Here is a 16,608-nt window from a genome sequence, read left to right on the forward strand (position 1 = left end):
GCTGTTCCGTAACGCCGCCAATTTCCACTCCATCAACATGCAGGTGGTTTGTGACAGACAAGGGAACATCACCAACGTGGTGGCCAAATTCCCCGGGTCGTGTCCCAACGCCACCGTGCTCGAGAACTCGGCCCTGGCCAGGCTCATGGAAGGGAGCAGGGCGGAGGGGGTCTGGCTGCTGGGTGAGGGGGGATTTGGGGGGTTTTGGGGGTCTCAGATTGGGGACAGTCACACCCTGGTGTGGCTCCAATAGAGGGCACAAGGCTGGAGGGGGTCTGGCTGCTGTGTGAGGAGGGTTTGGGGGTCTCAGATTGGGGATGGTCGCAGGGAATTTGATCATGGTGTGGCTCCATTGAGGGTACAAGGCTGGAGGGGGTCTGGCTGCTGGGTGAGGGGGTTCTGGGGATCAGGGGGACCCTGGGGGGTCTCAGGAATATGGGGGTGACCCCTCTGGGGGTCTCTCTAGACCCCAATCCCACTCCCCAGCAGGGGAGCGCATGGACTCACTGAAGCCTGGGGTGCCCCTGGCACTCTGGGGGTGATTTAGGGGTGCCCCTTGTGCTCTCAAGATGGTTTTGGGGTGCCCCTGGTTCTCTGGGTGTGGTTTTGGGGTGCCCTTGCTTCTCTGGTGGTGGTTTTGAGGTGCCCCTGGTGCTCTGGGGATGGTTTTGGGGCACCCCATTTGCTCTGGGGGTGGTTTTGGGGTGCCCCTGGTGCTCTGGGGATGGTTTTGGGGCACCCCATTTGCTCTGGGGGTGGTTTTGGGGTGTCCCAGGTGCTCTGGGGGTGGTTCAGGTCTCTCCCCCTGACCCTCCCCACCTCTCTCCCCCAGGTGACCGCACGTACCCGCTCAAGCCGTGGCTGCTGACGCCCATCTCGGGCCCCCGGGGCGCGGCCGAGCTCCGGTACAACGCTCTGCACTCCCGGACCCTGGACCCCCTCCGCCGCACCCTGGGGCTGCTCCGCCGCCGTTTCCGCTGCCTGGCGGGCGGGGGGCTCCAGTACAGCCCCCCCAAGGTCTGCCAGATCTTCCTGGCCTGTTGCATCCTGCACAACATCGCCCTGCGCCGCCGGGTCCCCCTGGAACCCCCCGAGGGGCTCCCGCCGGCCCCGGGACACCCCGAGCCGCCCCCGCAGTCTCCACCGCCCCCCGGGCCCGGCTCCAGGGAAGGGCGGGCGGTGAGAGCCAGGGTGGTGCAGCAGGTTAGGGAGGGGATGGGCTGAGGGTTTGGGGGGTTTGGGTCTTCTGTGGAGTCCTGACCCCTGATTTAGGGAGGTTTTGAGCCCTTTTGGGGGGTACTAAACCCTGATTTGGGGGGAGGTTGAGCCCTTTTGGGGGGTGTTAAACCCTGATTTTGGGGGGTTCTGAGTCCTTGGGGGGGTTGATACCCGGTTTGGGGGGGCTCTAACCCCTGGTAGGGTGGTTCATTACTCTGGGGCCGTCCTATTTCCACCCCCATGGTCCTCAGATTTACTCCATCAACTGTGTCCATGCTCGATTTGGGGCAAATAAATGTGGGTTTTTTTTCAAGTCTTTATTTCCCCATGGCATTTGGAGGGGGGGGGGGGAATTATGGTCATTTTGGTGACCTCTCCCAGGGAATTTTGGAGTTATGATGAGCGGGATGAATCCCCTGATACCTGTAGCCCCCCCATCCCTCCACAGGAAAACCAAATTTCCCCCGCCAGGGGATCCCCCAAAACCCCACAGCACCTCATCTTTCCCACTGCCGTGTTCCCAAAATCCTCCTAAACCACCAAAATCCTTCCGGTCACCCCAAAATCCCCCCCAATCCCATCAAAAATGCCCCCTCAAAACTCCCCCGTCGAGCCCGTTCTAGGCCCCGAATCGTTGCCATGACAACAAGACGCCGGAAGTAGCGCTCACCCTAAACCCGTCCCCCTTGTGGGGCCGTTTCCGGTCCCCCGCCAGAACGGGTCCGTCGCGCCGCAGTGAGGCAAAAGAAGTTCCGGGGTCAGAGTCCTCGGCCATGGCGTCGCCGAACGCCACCGGGAGCAGCTGCCGGGTCGGGACCCCCGGGACGGGGACGGGGGGTCGGGACCGGGGGAGCGGAGGGGCCCGGGGAGTCGGGGAAGGGGGGACGGAAAGGTTCGGGGGGCTCGGGGAATGGAGGTCGGGTGGTTTGAGGGTAAAACTGTGTTGTTTTGGGAGATCTGGGAGTGCAAAACACCTGCCACGGCGGTTTTGGGGGTGCAGGAGCTTTCACAGGGGGGAATTGGTGGTTCAGAGCCGCATGAAAAGCATTTTTAGGGTTGCAGGAGCCCCTGGCAGGGTGGGTTTGGGGGTTCAGAGCCTCGTCCATGGCAGTTTTGGGGGTACAAGGGCTCTCACAGGGGAGTTTTGGGTGTTCAGGGCCCCATGACAGGCACTTTTAGGGGTGCTGCATCCCATAAAAAGCTCTTTTGGGGGTGCAGGAGCCCCTCGCAGGGCGGGTTTGGGGGTTCAGAGCCTCAGGAATAAGTTCTGGGTGTTCACAGCACTTTCAGGACCCCTCCCCAGGCAGCTCTGTGGCTTCAGGGCTCCTTTTCCCTCCAGTTTTGGGGGTGCTTACCCCCCTTATTGAGTCGCCAACACTTTCCCCCTCATTTTTTGGACTCTTTTCCCGCTTTCCCCCTCAATTTTGAAGTTCTAACCCCCCTGTTTTTCCCCTAGCTGGAGTTTGCAGTGCAGATGAGCTGCCAGGGCTGTGCCGACGCCGTGAAGGCAGCGCTGGATGCGGCTCCAGGTGAGACCCCCGACACTCCCCTGTCCCCCCCAGAGCCTGGAGACCCTCCCCAAGATTTTGGGGGACCCCCAACACCCTCTGTGTGCCCCCCCCAGACGTGAAGCTGCTGGAGTTGAGGCCCCAGGAGCAGTCGGTGCTGGTGGAGACCACGGTGGGAGCTGAGAGAGTGCGGGAGCTGCTGGAGAATTCGGGGCGCAGGGCCGTGCTCAAGGGCATGGGGGGCTCCTCCGAGGGTCAGTGAGGTTTGGAGGGGCTTTGGGGGGGTCCTGAGGAGGTTTGAGGGGGTCCTGAGGGGGTTTGGGATGTTCCAGAGGGGTTTGGGTGCTGCGGCGTCCCGCCACAATCGGGGTTTTGGGAGGGTGGGGTTGTGCTCAAGGGGTTGGGAGGTTCCCCTGACGGTGAAAGGAGCTTGAGGGGATCTTGGGGGGAGTTCTGGAAGGGTTTTTGGGGGTCACAGAGGGGTTTGGGGCATCCTGGAATGGTCTTGAAGAGGGGCAGGGGGGGTCACAGGGGGTTTGGGTTGTCCCTTGGGGGTGTTTCGGGGGTCACAGAGGATTGGAGTTGTCCCTTGGGGGTGTTTCGGGGGTCACAGAGATATTTTGGGGGATCCTGGGGGGATTTGGGGACTTCTGAATTGCTTTTCCTGTCCCTCAATGGGGTTTAGGATCAATTTTGGGGCATCCTGAGGTTGTTTTTTGTACCGGGGGTGTTCTGGGGGTGCCACACCCTGACATTTCCCCCCCAGCTCCCCCCGGGGGGGCGGCAGTAGCGGCTCTGGGGGGTCCCGGGGGGTCCAGGGCCTGGTCCGGTTCCTGCAGCTCTCCCCTGGTCGGTGCCTGGTGGACGGGGCCGTGTCCGGGCTCCCCCCCGGCCCCCACGGGCTCCACATCCACGAATTTGGGGACCTCTCGGACTCCTGTAACAGGTGAGAGGAGTGGGGGAGCTGTGGGGGGGCTACAGGGGGTGGGGACCCCCAATTTCACCCCCAATTTCACCCCCAATATCTCCATCCTCTCCCCCCACCAAAAAAAACAGCTGCGGGGGCCACTTCAACCCTGATGGGGAGACCCACGGGGGACCCCAGGACCAGCACAGGGTGAGCTGGGGGTGGGGGATGGAATTTGGGGGGTTTCTGGGGGGTTTCTAGAGGGTTTGGGGTGGCTTTGGAGGTGTTTTGTGGGGCAATGAGGGATTTGGGGGGTTTCTGGAGGGTTGGGGGTGGCTTTGGAGGGGTTTTGTGGGACAATAAGGGATTTGAGGGGGATTTGGGGGATTTTTGGAGGGTTTGGGGGCCAATGAAGGGCTGGGAGGGGTCTGAGATTTTTTTGAGGTTTTTGTGGGGCAATGAGGGGTTTTGGGGAAGGAATTGAGGAATCTCTGGAGGGCTTGGGGAGGGTTCTCTGTGGGGCTGGGGGGCTCCTGACCTCCCCTTTTCCCCTCCCAGCACGCCGGGGACCTGGGGAACATCTGGGCCGACTCCGAGGGCCGAGCGCGGTTCCGAATCGAGGACACGCGGCTGAAGGTGGGAATTGGGGTCTGGGGGGTGTCCTGGGGGGGACTTTGAGGGGGTCACCCCCTCCCAGGGCTGCACCCACAGCCAGGATGGGATCTGACCCCAGACCCCACAGCCAGGCCAGGGTCTGACCCCAGCTTGGGGTGTCCCACAACCAAGGAGGGTCTGACCCCATTCTCTGACTGGGTGGGGTCTGTCCCCATCCTTGGGGAGGGTCTCTATGGGGTTCTGAGCCCCCCAAACTCTCCCCTCCCCAGGTCTCGGACATCATCGGCCGCTCTGTGGTGGTGGCCGAGGGCGAGGACGATCTGGGCCGGGGGTCCCACCCGCTGTCCCGGGTCACCGGCAATTCGGGACCGGGGTGAGCACTGCTGGGGGGCTCCAGGGGGGGTTTGAGAGGGGTCTGTGTGGGGTTACCCCCGCTGACCCCTCCCATGTCCCCAGGCTGGCCTGTGGCGTGGTGGCCCGAGCAGCCGGGCTTTTCCAGAACCCCAAACGCGTCTGTTCCTGCGACGGCGTCACTCTCTGGGAGGAGCGCGACCGCAGCCACGGGACTCTGCCGGGGACCCCCGCCATGGAGACCCCCAGCCCGCACCTTTAGGAGCCCCCCGGGGCCGAATAAACGCCCCTCGCTCTGCAGCCGCCGCGGGTCTGGGGGTGACATTGGGAGGGGGACAATCCCCCAAGTGCTGCGGCTCCTTTAAGGGGGGGCGTGTCCAGAGCGGTTAGGTGGGCGTGACTTAATGGGAACGGGCGTGGCTTATGAATAAATGGGCGTGGCTTAAGGGGAGGTGGGCGGGGCTCTCGCAGGCGTTGCACACGGCACGCAGGCGCAGTGAGGCGGGGCGGTGCGCGCGGCACGCAGGCGCGCTGAGGCGGGGCGGTGCGCGCGGCACGCAGGCGCAGTGAGGCGGGGCGGTGCGCGCGGCACGCAGGCGCAGTGAGGCGGGGCGGTGCGCACGGCACGCAGGCGCGCTGAGGCGGGGCGGTGCGCGCGGCACGCAGGCGCAGTGAGGCGGGGCGGTGCGCACGGCACGCAGGCGCGCTCCGCACGGCCCCGCCCCCGCCGCCCTCAGGAACCGCCGCCATTTTGAAGCTGCCGCCGCCGCCGCCGCCTGTTCTGTCCCCGCTGCTCTTCCCCCCACCGATCCCCGCCGCGATGCGTCCCGGCGTTAAACTCTTCGTGGGCAACGTCCCCGAGGAGGCGACGGCGGAGGAGTTGAGCGAGCTGTTTGCCGGCGCCGCCGGGCCGGTGCTGGGCGTCGCCCTGATGAAACAGTTCGCCTTCGTGCACCTGCGGGACGAGGCGGCGGCCGCGCGCGCCATCTCGCAGCTCAACGGGCACCAGCTGCACGGCCGCCGCATCGTGGTGGAGCCATCCCGGCCGCGGCCCACCAACACCTGCAAGATCTTCGTGGGGAATGTGTCGGCCGCGTGCACGAGCGGGGAGCTGCGCTCGCTCTTCCAACAGTACGGCCCCGTGGTGGAGTGCGACGTGGTGAAAGGTACCGGACCCGCCGCCGCCGCCGAGCTCGGCCCGAGCCCGCCGGCTGATCCGCGGTACCCGAGTTCCGTCCGACTGCGGCGCCGCCCCCGCCCGGAGCCCGGCGCGGCCTGGGCTGGTAGAGCGGGGGGGATTCCTGCCGCCTCCCCCGTGCCCCGAGCGGGGCTGTGCGAGCTCCCGTAACCCCCCTTCTAACCAGCCACGTCCTCCTCCATCGCCTCCGCCCGTCCCGGCCGGGGCGGTGCGGGGCTGTGTGGGCGGTGCAGGGCCTTTAACCCCCCCCCTGCAACCACGTGTGTCTTCGATCGCCTTCCCCAGGCTCAGGTGGGGCTGTGCCAGCCCCTGGGGGTGCCCCTGACCCGGCAACTGCCCTGCTAACCCTCCTCCAGCCGGCCTCGTGCTCTGCAGTGCCCTCCCCGAGCCCCGCTGGGACCCTGTGAGCCCATGTGGGCTCCTCAGTCCCCTCAATCTCTACGTTATCCCTCCTCCAGCCAAGCTCCTCATCCTCCCTCAGCTCCCTCGAGGGGCCCGTGTGGGCTCCCCACACTCCTGAACACCCCCATAATCCCCTCCTGGCAGTTTTGTTCTGTGCCATTGCTGCCCGATCCCCAGAGAAAACACAAACCAACAGAGTGTCAGTTTATGCGGTGCTTTATTTAGGGCCCGGGGACGACCTGAGGACTAATGTCTCAAAGTCAGGGTCCCAAGTTGGTTACAAAAGATGCTCATCTTTTATACCTTTGTTACAAGTCTTACTTCATCAGCCTACGTGCAGCCTCCTACGTATTTTACTTTAAACATTCACATTCATCTTCCAGGTAACCTTTCTAAAGGCTATAAATTTTGCACGCTTGCTCTAGCTAAAATAAAGGTTAATTCTCTAAGCTTAACTCCCACCATAGAAACATTTTATCGGTAACCATGTAATCATATTTCACAAGTAATTTGTATACCTATGTACTACATGCTCTACTGAGTCCTTTAAACGTTGTTCCTTGCATCAGCAGATTCTCAGGCCTCATTTCTCAGGTTTCGTTCTCATGGGCCTGCACAGGGACCAACTCCTTAGCCTAACTACTGCTAACAGAGGCCTTATGGCAACACCATCAGCGGCTCCAAGTGGGGTCACCCCCTCCTGTTGCTGCCACCTCTGTGACCAAATCGCCCCCAGGTTACAGACACGGAGTTGGGACATGCACTGAAACACGCCATGAAACCCCTGAGGGGTTCAATGGCTTCACATTAGGGACCCCCAGCACAGCCTGGTGGGGTCACCCGTGTCACACAGATGGACTGACAATTGTCACTCCACTTCCTTCTCCCTGCCCCTGTTGTCATCTCATCCCCTCTCAGCCCAGCCTGGAGTCCCGGTGATGTCCCCGCAGTGCCCGTGTGTCCCTGCCCACAGGAGGGGGACGTTGTTCCTCTGCTCTCTTGTCCCAGGTCACGGCCACCAGCACAGCCTGTGCTCAGTGTCCCCTCGGGTTTGGGGGTGCCGTGGCCACCCCAGGGGGCGGCAGCGGGGCTGGGGGTGACATGGAGGTGACATCCCCTCTTTGGGCTACCAGAGTGGGACATGTGGATGTGGGGCAGGAGCCAGAGGGGTGGAATGGCAGAGGGGGGAGCCAGGAGAGGGTGACGTGGTGCTGATGCTCTGAGGTCTGGGATGGGTTTGCTTGGGCAGTGATGCTCCCAGGACACCACACCACACTCCCTTGGGTGTGTCATTCGTTCTGGTGGTCTCTGTGACTGCAGGGAAACACCACCATGGGGTCACTGCCCTCCTGTGCTGGCCCCGGACCCGTCGTGCCCCAGGGGTGACCCCCCTGACCGCCATGGGGGCATCCAGCCCCCAGACCCACTGGGCCAAGTGCCCCAGGCGGCCACCAGAGCTGCCAGCAGGTCCTGCTTCCCTGCTCCTCGCTGTCCTCAGACGCCTCTGTGCTGCCGAGCCGCGGTTGTGCCGTGTGCCGCTGGCTCCTTGCCATGGCCGGGCGCTCACGGGGGGTGCTCAGGCCCTTCCCTTCCTCCTTCCCCCTCTGCCTCGAGTCCCTGTTCCCTTCTCTGTCATTGTCTTTTGCTGTCCCCTCTTCCTCTCCCCATCGTTTCTCTCTCCTCCCTCCCTGTGTCCCTGTCCCGCTCTCTGTGCTGGCGCCGGTTCTCTCAGCTTTGCTCCGCTCACTGCCAGGACGTCCCAGCTGAGCCCTCAGTGCTGGCCCTGCCAGCCCAGCCCGGGCCCTTGGTCCCCATTGCCAGGGAGGGGCTGGGAGGGGTCACAGAGCCTGGGGGGGGATACAGAGGGAGCCAGGTGGGCTGGGGGAGGCTGTGAGCTGGGGAGGCTGTGAGCTGGGGGGGCTGTGAGCTGGGGGACACCGGGTGGGCTGTGGCCAAATGAGTGTGGGGGCAGAGCCGACAGTGGTGGTCGTGTCTTCGCCGGCGAGCGGGGCCGGCAGCGCCCGTCCTGCGCCCGTCCCGCTGCCGCCGCATGGCTCGTTAGTGCCAACTCCTGTAACGAGTTGTATTTTCTCCCCTCACTGCTCTCTCTGCTGCTTTGTCAGACTATGCCTTTGTGCACATGGAGAACGAAGCCGATGCTAAAGTTGCCATCGAAAACCTAAATGGGAAGGAGGTGAAGGGGCGCCGGGTGAACGTGGAGCTCTCCACCAACGTGCAGAAGAAGGGCACGGGCCAGGCGCCGCCGCCCGCCCTCGGCGTCGACAAGACCAAGCGCATCGGCCTCGAGTACCGCGAGAAGTTCCAGCCCAAGATCGAGGCCTTCGACCAGCAGCGCCGGGCGGCCGACGCCGCCTTTCCCTCGGCCGCGGGCGCCGGCTACGCCGCAACCCCCTCCCTGTACGATTACCAGCAGCGCTTTGGCGCCAAGTACGACGCCTTTGACGTGCAGCCCCGGCCCGCCTCCCCCTCCTACTTTGGCAGGGACCGCAGCCCGCTGCGGCGCTCGCCCACCCGCGCCGGCTACGCCGCGGTGACGCTCCCCATGACGGCACAGCCGGCCGCCTACCGCGCCCAGCCCTCGGCCTCGCTGGGGGCCTCGTACCGAGCCCAGCCCTCAGCCTCCCTGGGCGTTGCCTACCGCCCTCAGCCCACCACGGGCCAGGCCGCCGCTTACCGTGCACAGCCCTCGGCCTCGCTGGGCAGCGCCTACCGCTCCCAGCCCGCAGTCAATTCCCTGGGCGCTGTGGGCGCTCAGCCCGCTGCCGCCAACTCCCTCGGCTCCTACGGCGCCCAGCCCGCTGCCGCCGCCTCGTACGGCGCCCAGCCTGCTGCCGCCAACTCCCTGAGCTCCTACGGCGTCCAGTCCGCTGCCCTGGCCTCCTCCTACGGCGCCCAGCCCGCCTCGGGCTACTCAGCGGGCTACAGCGCCCAGCCCGCCATCGCCGCGTACGGCGCCCAGCCCGCGGCCGGCTCCGCCAGCTCCTACAGCACCCAGGCCGTGGCTGTGCACGTGGCATCCTACGGCACCCAGCTGGCCGCAGGCTCCTACGGCGCCCAGCCCATGGATGGCCACGCCGGCTCCTACGGCGCCCAGCCCGGCGCCGCGCTGTCCGCCAGCTACAGCGCCCAGGCCGTGGCGGTGCACGCCAGCTCTTACAGCGCCCAGGCCGTGGCTGGTCACGCCGCCGCTGCCTACCAGCCCGTGGCCGGCCACTCGGCCTCGTACGGCGCCCAGCCCGCGCTGTCCGCCTCGTATGGTGCCCAACCCACCGTGGGCCACTCGGCCTCGTACGGCGCCCAGCCCGCCGCGGGCCTGCCCGCATCCTACGGCAGCCAGCCCGCGGCCGCCGCGCTCCCCGCCGGCTACGGCGCGCAGACGGGCTCCTCGCTGGCCGCGTCCTACGGCAGCCAGGCCGCCGTCGCCGCCGCCGCCTCCTACAAGGCGCAGGCCTCCGCCCCGCTGACGGCCGCGTACCGGGCCCAGGCCTCCGGCGCCATGGCGGCCTCCTACCCGGCGCAGCAGCCGTCCTCCGCCGCGCTGGCGGCCGCGTACCGAGCCCAGCCGGGCAGCGCCTACGACGGGCCGAGCCAGCTGGGGCAGCCGGCGGGCTCCTACCTGGGCCTGCCGCAGGCCGCCGCCGCACCGCCCTACGAGCGCACCCGCCTCTCCCCGCCTCGCAGCGCCGCCTACGATGACCCATACAAAAAATCGTCCTCTCTGGCTAAAAGGTACGGTGCCGGGCGGGGCACCGACCCCCGTCCCTGCCTCCCGCTGCTCGCCGGCCTCCGGCGCACCGCTCGCGGCTCGACGGGCGTCGTGCGGCCCCGGCGTGGCTCGCCATCGCCCGGCGCGGTGGGCACCACGGCTCCGCTCGCGCCGCGCAGATCCTGGGGAGGGCACGGGGCTTGGTGCGGGCCAAGGGAGGTGGTGGCGCAGAGCGGTGGCCGATCCCGTCCTGCGCCGGCTTTGCCCATCGCGGTGCGTCCCCGGGCAGGACGCGGCGCCGCCGGCGGTGGCGAATGCGGGCATCGTCCCCCTGTGGCTGACCCTCGTCTCTTCTCTCGCCCAGGTACGGCTCCGAGCGCCGTCTGTCCGAGCTGGCCGATTACCGGCGCTTAGCGGACTCGCCGCTGGCGTACCGCCGCTCGCCCACCAAGTCCCCGCTGGACTACCGCCGCCTGCCCGACGCGCACCCCGAGTACGGCCGCTACTCGGGCGGCTACGGCGACTACCTGCCCGCCGCCCGCGTCCACTCGGGCTACCAGCGCCGCCTCTGAGCCGCCCACGGCCCCGCTCGCCGCCCCGCCGGGGCACGGACGGTTCTTGATCAGCCGAGTTTTTCTGGTTTTGCTGTTTGAGTTTTTTAGAAGGTTCCGCGGTTACGGTCGGCCGTGGCCGCACGGTTCATCCCCTGCCGGCGCTTGGTGCCGGTTCATAACCCAATGGTTGCAGCCGTGCGGTTCAGACTCTTTTATACCATGAATTGTCCCGTTTTTTGGGCGAATTTCCCGTTTCCAGCATCAGGCCCAGCACGGTGCCAGGGTTTTTTATGACTGTAAATAAACGCTGGGGTCTGCTCCGGTTCCCAACGCCTCCCGCCTGGTTCTTTCCCAGTCCTGGGGGTCCTCTCCCACCCTTGGAGACACCTCCCATTGCCACCATCACCACCCGGCCTGGGCTGATACCGCTCCCGCTGCTGGAGCTGCTTTCCCACCACGGAGGAGGCGGATTTGGAGAATGAGCAGCGTTCGGAGCCGGCAGCAGGAAGTGCCAGACTCGGCCCTGCCACGACACCACCACAGGGGTTCACCGGCACCGACCTGTGCCAGGGCATTGTTTTGGGTGAGAAAATCCGGTTTTGAGGGGTGGTGTGTGCCATGCCAGGGGTCCTGAATACCAGAGTCACCACTGTGACCATTCCTGTAGGCACATCCTGTCCCCGTCTCTCCCCAGAGTTTGGTCACAGCCCAGTCCTGGCTGTGCCACAGGAGGGATGGCCAAGGCTCATTAACCACTGCGGTAATTAGCCATGGCAGGAGAGTTGGACGCTTCTCCCCTCCTTTCCAGCGTGGCCACACACCCCTGGGCCTGGCCCCGAGTCCCCAGGTGTGGCAATGGCAGCACCCACGGGTGATCATGGCACCGATCGCCACTGGTGAGGCAGAACTGGTAACATCACCAAAGGCACATCCTGGGCTTAATTGCCTTAATTAATGAACACTGAGAGGCAGGAGGGCATCTGGGGACACAGTGAACCAGTCTGGGGAATAATTAGCCCTGGGCAGGTTAAGTGGCAGCTCCTGCTGCCCATGAGGAGGAGGAAGAGCTGGGGGTTAAAGCCCCTGTGTTACCCCTGGGAGCCCCTTTGGGGGGCCCTTGGACTGTTTTGGGGGTGCCCCCATTTGCAGCAGCCCCTCCCTGGGGGCTCCGGTCTGTGCTGGCAGAGCCAGGCAGGACACAGGGGAGTCCAGAAGGTTCCACACCATGCTCTAGTGCAGAGAAAGAAGTGGGGGTGGAGCCAGCGCCATTTGTTAAAAATTTCGAGTTTTATTTTACCGGAAAGTGGGGTCGGGGGACTCTAAATCACTCAGGGGGTTCCACCCCCACCGGCGCGGCGGCCTCCGTTCAGCTACGGCGTTGGGGTAAAAAACCTACCACTGGATTATTCACCCTCTTAAAAAATAAAGGAAAAAAAAAAAAAAAAAAAAGGAAAGACGACGACTCGGGAAGAGCTCCGGGGGTGAGGAGTGAGGGGGCGGCGAAGCAAAGCAAAGCTGGCGCTGGGGGACGGCTGCGGCTGCGCGCTCACACCTGAGCCCGGGGTGGGGACCCAAAACTACCTGGAAAAGCAAAATCCTGCCCAGGGGGGCGGGGAAGCTGAGGGAGGGACTGAGCCAATCCTGCCCGGGCTGAGGACGAGCCGCGTGTCCGTAAGGAACGGGCCCGGGAGCGGCACGCGGCGGCGGTGGCACCCGGCGCGGCCCGAGACGCGCGGCGCCGAGTCGGCGTGCGACGGGACCCCGACGTCCAGCCGCACAAATCTTACCTGTAAGAGAAAAGAGGAGTTGGCGCAGGTGCCCCCGAGGCTGATCCGGAGCCCTGCCGAGCCCCGGCGCCCCGGGGAGCTGCGGCCTCCTGGCAGCAACAGAGTCCTGATGTGGAGCAGCGGCGGGGCTCCGGCCCACAGCCCGTGTGGGCAGCAGCTGCCCTGGGGCTGGGGGCTCTGTGGGAACCCCCCACCCCGCAGGGACTGCCGGGACAGCGCCCGGCACAGCAGAAACGTCAGTTAGAGCCGTGAGAGAGACACCGGCACCGCCCCGCTCACCACGGCACCGCCTCGCCACAGCCGGGCTTTAACGCCCGCGGGGCCTCTCTGTGTCACCGTGACCCATCACCCGCCTCGAGCTTGACCTGCACAACCGGGACCACCGGCAGCGGGGCCCCCCGCGGTGCCGAGAGCCGCCGACGCGCTCACCTCCGGCTCAAAAGGCGGAGTATCGCGCCCGGTCCGCGTACGGGTCCCGCCCGAAGCGCTGCATGTCGTAGAGCGACGCCCGGGCCACCGAGGAGACGGGCGACAGCTGCCCACGCTCGTACGTGTACGCCTCTCCGACGGTGCTGGCCGCGGCGGCCGTGCGGCGCAGGGGGCTCCTGTCCCGGGTGTAATACGTGGAGGACGCGGCGGCGGCCGCGGCGGTGGCGGCGGCGGCGGCGACGGCGGCCGCCGCGCCCGGGGTGGGCAGCAGCGCTCGGTCGTACGCGTCTAAGGTGGTGGGGATGCGGCCGGCCATGGCCGTGGTGGCGGCCATGGCCGAGGACTGGACCTGGGAGTACTGGGCGTACTGGGAGTACTGGGCCATGGTCTGCTCCGCGTAGGCGTCGTACGCCGAGGCCGTGGCGTAGGAGCGGACGCGGTAGCGCTTGTAGTAGTCGGCCATCCCGCCGTAGGCCTCATCGTAATACACGGTCTCCCCATAGCCCGCGGTGTAGGGAGTGCGCACGGCTCCGTACTGCTCGTTATAGGCCTCGGCAAAGTCCGCCACTTGCCCCGGGCGATCGACCGGGCACTCCTTAGACCAGTGCCCCTCCTTCCCGCAGCGGTAGCAGCCGCTCTTGTCTCCCATCCCGGGCGCCGTCCGCAGCCGGCTGGTGGACAGCTGCACGCGCATCCGCTTGCCTTGGGGAGAGACGCGAGAGGCAGGGTCAGTGCGGCCGTGCCGGGGCACCGGCGGGACGGGACAGGACCGGCTGCCGCCCCCCCAGCCCTCCGCAGCCACCGGCGCGGGAGGAGCCGCCGCAGGACCGAGCGGGAGCCGCCAGATGGGCGCCGGACAGCGGCCGACTGGGACGTGCTGCCACGGCCGAGCGCGGCCACGCCGGCCAGCCCGGCAAAGCCCCGGCAGCCCGGGGTCAGACCCGGCACTGCTGGCCCCGTGTGACGGCAAAGCTTCGCGCCGGAAAACGCCGCAGCGGCGGCGAGAGGGATGCGACACCGGGAAACGCCCCGGAGCGAACGGGGCCCGGCCTGAGCGCAGCACGAGGCAAAGCCAAGCGCGGACGAGGCCGGGACAGCTCTGGGCGCAGCCGCGCCGGCCCGGCTGGGTCGCTGTATTTTTGGGAAAGGCCCAGAACGGGGGCGGCGGAATGTGTGCAGCCCCGGCAGCACCGGGAGCGCCCGGTCCGGCCCCGCCGCCGCGCGGGTGAAGCGCCGGACGCCGCCCTGAGCACCCGGCCGGGAGACGCGCTCGCCATCACCGCCGCCAGCGCCGCGGCTCGAGTCCGGCCGCTCGGCCCCGTCGAGCGCCCGAGCGACGCCGGGCGCGGGGTCGGGCGCCTCCGTCACCCTCTTACCAGGCTGGGCAAGGCTACAAGGGCGGGCGGCAGCCTGGCGTCACCCGCTGCTCCGGCCCGGCACAGGACGTCGCCGTCGGGGTCCTCCTGCGGGGCGGCCGTGCTGGTTAATCAGAGATGGGTCAGTCCCGTCCTCCCCGGCCCAGAGCCCCCGAGCCCGAGCCCTCGCTCCGGCCGCGCCGTGTGGGCGGCCCCGGGAGCTGCGGCGGGGCGGGCACCAACCGACACCAACCCCAGAGCCCCGAGGGCATTTTACGGCCCCGCAGAGCCAGCTGTGGTCACATCTGGGATCGACCCCAGAGCCGGGGCTGGCGGGAGAATCCGCCAGGAACCCCGGAGCCCTCCCACCGCCCAGCCCCGCGCCTCACCTTGGAACTCGGTGTTGTCCAGCCCCCTGATGGCTTCTACGGCATCCTCGGCCCTCTCCATGTGCACGAAGGCGTAGTCCTTGACGATGTCACACTCGATGACGGGGCCATACTCCTCGAACTTGGCCCTCAGCTCGAGGTTGGTGCAGGCGGGGCTGATGTTGCCCACGTGCAGCTTGGTGGAGGCCTTGCTCTTGTTCTTGCTGGCCTCCACGTTGATGCAGACGCCGTGCAGCTTGTGGTGGTGCAGGTTGCGGATGGCGTCCTCGGCCGCCGTCTTGTCCTCGATGTGCACGAAGCCGTAGTTCTTGATGATGTCGCACTCCAGCACCTTCCCGTACTGCTCGAACAGGGAGCGGATCTCCTGCTCCGTCGCCTCCCGCGGCAGGTTCCCGATGAACAGCTTCACCATCGCGACCCGCCTGCGCCGGACAGCGCCGCCGTGAGCCCCCAGCGGCTTCCAAACCCCCCCAGAAACAGCCTCAACTTCGGTGTGTGTGCCCAAGGCTGTGCCCACAAACAGCCCCCAAAACACCCCAAGAAACAGCCTCAACTTCGGTGTGTGTGCCCAAGGCTGTGCCCACTAACAGACCCTAAACACCCCGAGAAACAGCCTGAACTTCAGTGTATGTGCCCAAAAACAGCTCCCAAAACCTCTTGAGAAACAGCCTGAGCCTCTGTGTGTGTGTCCCCCCAAGGCTGTGCTCAAAAATCCCCCGAATCACCCCAAACCTCTGAGTGTGTGTGTGCGTAGGGCTGTGTCAACAATCACCCTACATCATCCTCAAACACCTCAATCCTCTGGAGCTGAGCCCCTCAAAACATCAAATAAACACCCCAAACCTCTGTGTCTGTGTCCAGGGCTGGGTCTCCAAAACACCCCTCAAATAAAGCCCCCAAACATTGCTGTGTGTCCCTGTAGCCCCAAATTTCCTCAAATAAACACCCCAAAACTCTGGCCCTGCTCATTCAGGGCATGGCCCCAAAGAGCTGAAATCCCCTCAATAACCCTGAACCTCATTGTGGCCCCCCGGGGCTGGGGGTCCTCTCACAGGGCACAGCCCTAAAACCCCCCCAAATTTTGTTTCTGATCCTTCAGGGCAGGGCCTCAAACATCCCGAATGCCCCCCAAAATAAACACCTTAAAGCTCTGCTGTGCCCCTCCTACACTGTACCCACAAACACCTCTAAAAACCACCTTAAACCTCTGACACCCCCAAAAAAACACCTTAAACCTCTGACACCCCAAAAAACCACCTTAAACCTTTAAAAACCCCGAAAATCCACCCAAATCTCTGACACCCCTTTTCCTGCAGTGCAGAGCCCCCAAACACCCCAAACCTCTGTGCACCCCCACAGGGCAGAGCCACGCCCCGAACTCCAAACCCCCCCCAGGGGTTAAACCCCCCTCAAACCCCTTTTGTCCCCACCAGGGCTGAGACCCCCCTCAGGCCTGAGACCCCTTTAGATCTCAGACCCCCCTTTATTCCTCTCCCTTCCACAGGCCCGAGACCCTCCCAAAGCCTCCCGGATGGCATCCCCGAGGCCTGCGGGCGGCTCGGCGGGGCCGTGGCCGGGCCGGGCCCGTGTTTTCCCCCCGGTTCCCGGTGCCGCCCCCCGGTCCCGGAACCCCCGCGGGCCCCCCCCGCCCCCACCTGCCCCGTCCGCCGCGCGCTGCTCACAAAATGGCGGCGGCGTCTCCTGGCCCCGCCCCGCCTCCCGACAGCTCATTGGCCGCCGGGGCTGTCCGTCAAATGCCGCAGCGTGAGGTCATCGATTCTCCAGGTGGAACCGCCTACTGAGAGGGCGCAGCCAATCACGAAAAGGGAGGCGGGGCCAGGGAGGAGCGGTTCATGAGGCGGCTGCGGAGGGGGGGAGACGGGGCGGGCCATTGATGGGGGGGGAGCGTCAGGTCTGGGGCTTTACTGGGAACACTGGGAGCCGTACTGGGGTGACTGGGGGCATTGGGAGCGCTGGAAATACTGGGGGCGCTGGGGGTGTTGGGGGCACTGGCAGCGCTGGAGGCACTGGGGGCGTTGCGATCCGTACTGGGAGCACTGGGGGCGGTGATGTTCGTACTGGGAGCACTGGGGTGCCGCTCGTTCCCGAACTCCCCTCCTAGTCCGAAACCGGCCCTTTCCCTTCCCTTCCCTTCCCTTCCCTTCCCT

At 65.8% G+C, this 16,608-nt stretch overlaps 3 protein-coding genes across 8 annotated transcripts; 2 read left to right on the forward strand and 1 right to left on the reverse strand.

The window, feature by feature from the left end:
* Nucleotides 1-830: 830 nt before the first annotated feature.
* Nucleotides 831-4,902, forward strand: CCS (copper chaperone for superoxide dismutase). Its single transcript, XM_083881463.1, is given in 10 exon segments — nucleotides 831-1,203; nucleotides 1,842-2,027; nucleotides 2,675-2,747; nucleotides 2,843-2,980; nucleotides 3,493-3,534; nucleotides 3,537-3,672; nucleotides 3,783-3,843; nucleotides 4,192-4,269; nucleotides 4,518-4,621; nucleotides 4,705-4,902. Coding segments are annotated over 9 exon segments (825 nt in total). The 5' UTR covers nucleotides 831-1,203; nucleotides 1,842-1,991; the 3' UTR covers nucleotides 4,862-4,902.
* Nucleotides 4,903-5,334: 432 nt separating this feature from the next.
* Nucleotides 5,335-10,510, forward strand: RBM14 (RNA binding motif protein 14). The gene is made up of 3 exons (XM_083881389.1): nucleotides 5,335-5,765; nucleotides 8,323-9,949; nucleotides 10,291-10,510. The coding sequence occupies exons 1-3, from the start codon at nucleotides 5,420-5,422 to the stop codon at nucleotides 10,496-10,498; spliced, it is 2,181 nt and encodes a 726-aa protein (XP_083737515.1). The 5' UTR covers nucleotides 5,335-5,419; the 3' UTR covers nucleotides 10,499-10,510.
* Nucleotides 10,511-10,528: 18 nt separating this feature from the next.
* On the reverse strand, nucleotides 10,529-16,148 carry LOC310921273 (RNA-binding protein 4B-like). Of its 6 annotated transcripts, none has more exons than XM_083881390.1 (4): nucleotides 15,110-15,646; nucleotides 14,441-15,054; nucleotides 12,697-13,398; nucleotides 10,529-12,267 (listed from the first exon to the last, which is right to left on the reverse strand). In XM_083881390.1, exons 2-3 carry the CDS (start codon nucleotides 14,850-14,852, stop codon nucleotides 12,704-12,706), a joined length of 1,107 nt encoding a protein of 368 aa, XP_083737516.1. In that variant the 5' UTR covers nucleotides 14,853-15,054; nucleotides 15,110-15,646; the 3' UTR covers nucleotides 10,529-12,267; nucleotides 12,697-12,703. The 6 variants fall into 6 exon arrangements, with proteins under 6 accessions (XP_083737516.1, XP_083737519.1, XP_083737517.1 ...); XM_083881395.1 differs by lacking the exon at nucleotides 10,529-12,267 and adding an exon at nucleotides 14,073-14,159 and having other exon boundaries at nucleotides 13,298-13,398; XM_083881394.1 differs by lacking the exon at nucleotides 10,529-12,267 and adding an exon at nucleotides 14,073-14,175 and having other exon boundaries at nucleotides 13,298-13,398.
* Nucleotides 16,149-16,608: the final 460 nt, after the last annotated feature.

Source organism: Zosterops lateralis, assembly GCF_965231275.1.
Source record: "Zosterops lateralis genome assembly, chromosome: 33".
NCBI classification, from domain to species: Eukaryota; Metazoa; Chordata; class Aves; order Passeriformes; family Zosteropidae; genus Zosterops; species Zosterops lateralis.

Coding starts and splice junctions, on each gene's coding strand:
- RBM14 (XM_083881389.1), top strand. CDS start 5,420: ATGCGTCCCGGCGTTAAACTCTTCGTGGGCAACGTCCCCGAGGAGGCG. Junction 5,766..8,322: donor GGAGTGCGACGTGGTGAAAG/GTACCGGACCCG, acceptor CTGCTTTGTCAG/ACTATGCCTTTGTGCACATG. Junction 9,950..10,290: donor TCGTCCTCTCTGGCTAAAAG/GTACGGTGCCGG, acceptor TCTCTCGCCCAG/GTACGGCTCCGAGCGCCGTC.
- LOC310921273 (XM_083881390.1), bottom strand. CDS start 14,852: ATGGTGAAGCTGTTCATCGGGAACCTGCCGCGGGAGGCGACGGAGCAG. Junction 13,399..14,440: donor GGACAACACCGAGTTCCAAG/GTGAGGCGCGGG, acceptor TCTCTCCCCAAG/GCAAGCGGATGCGCGTGCAG.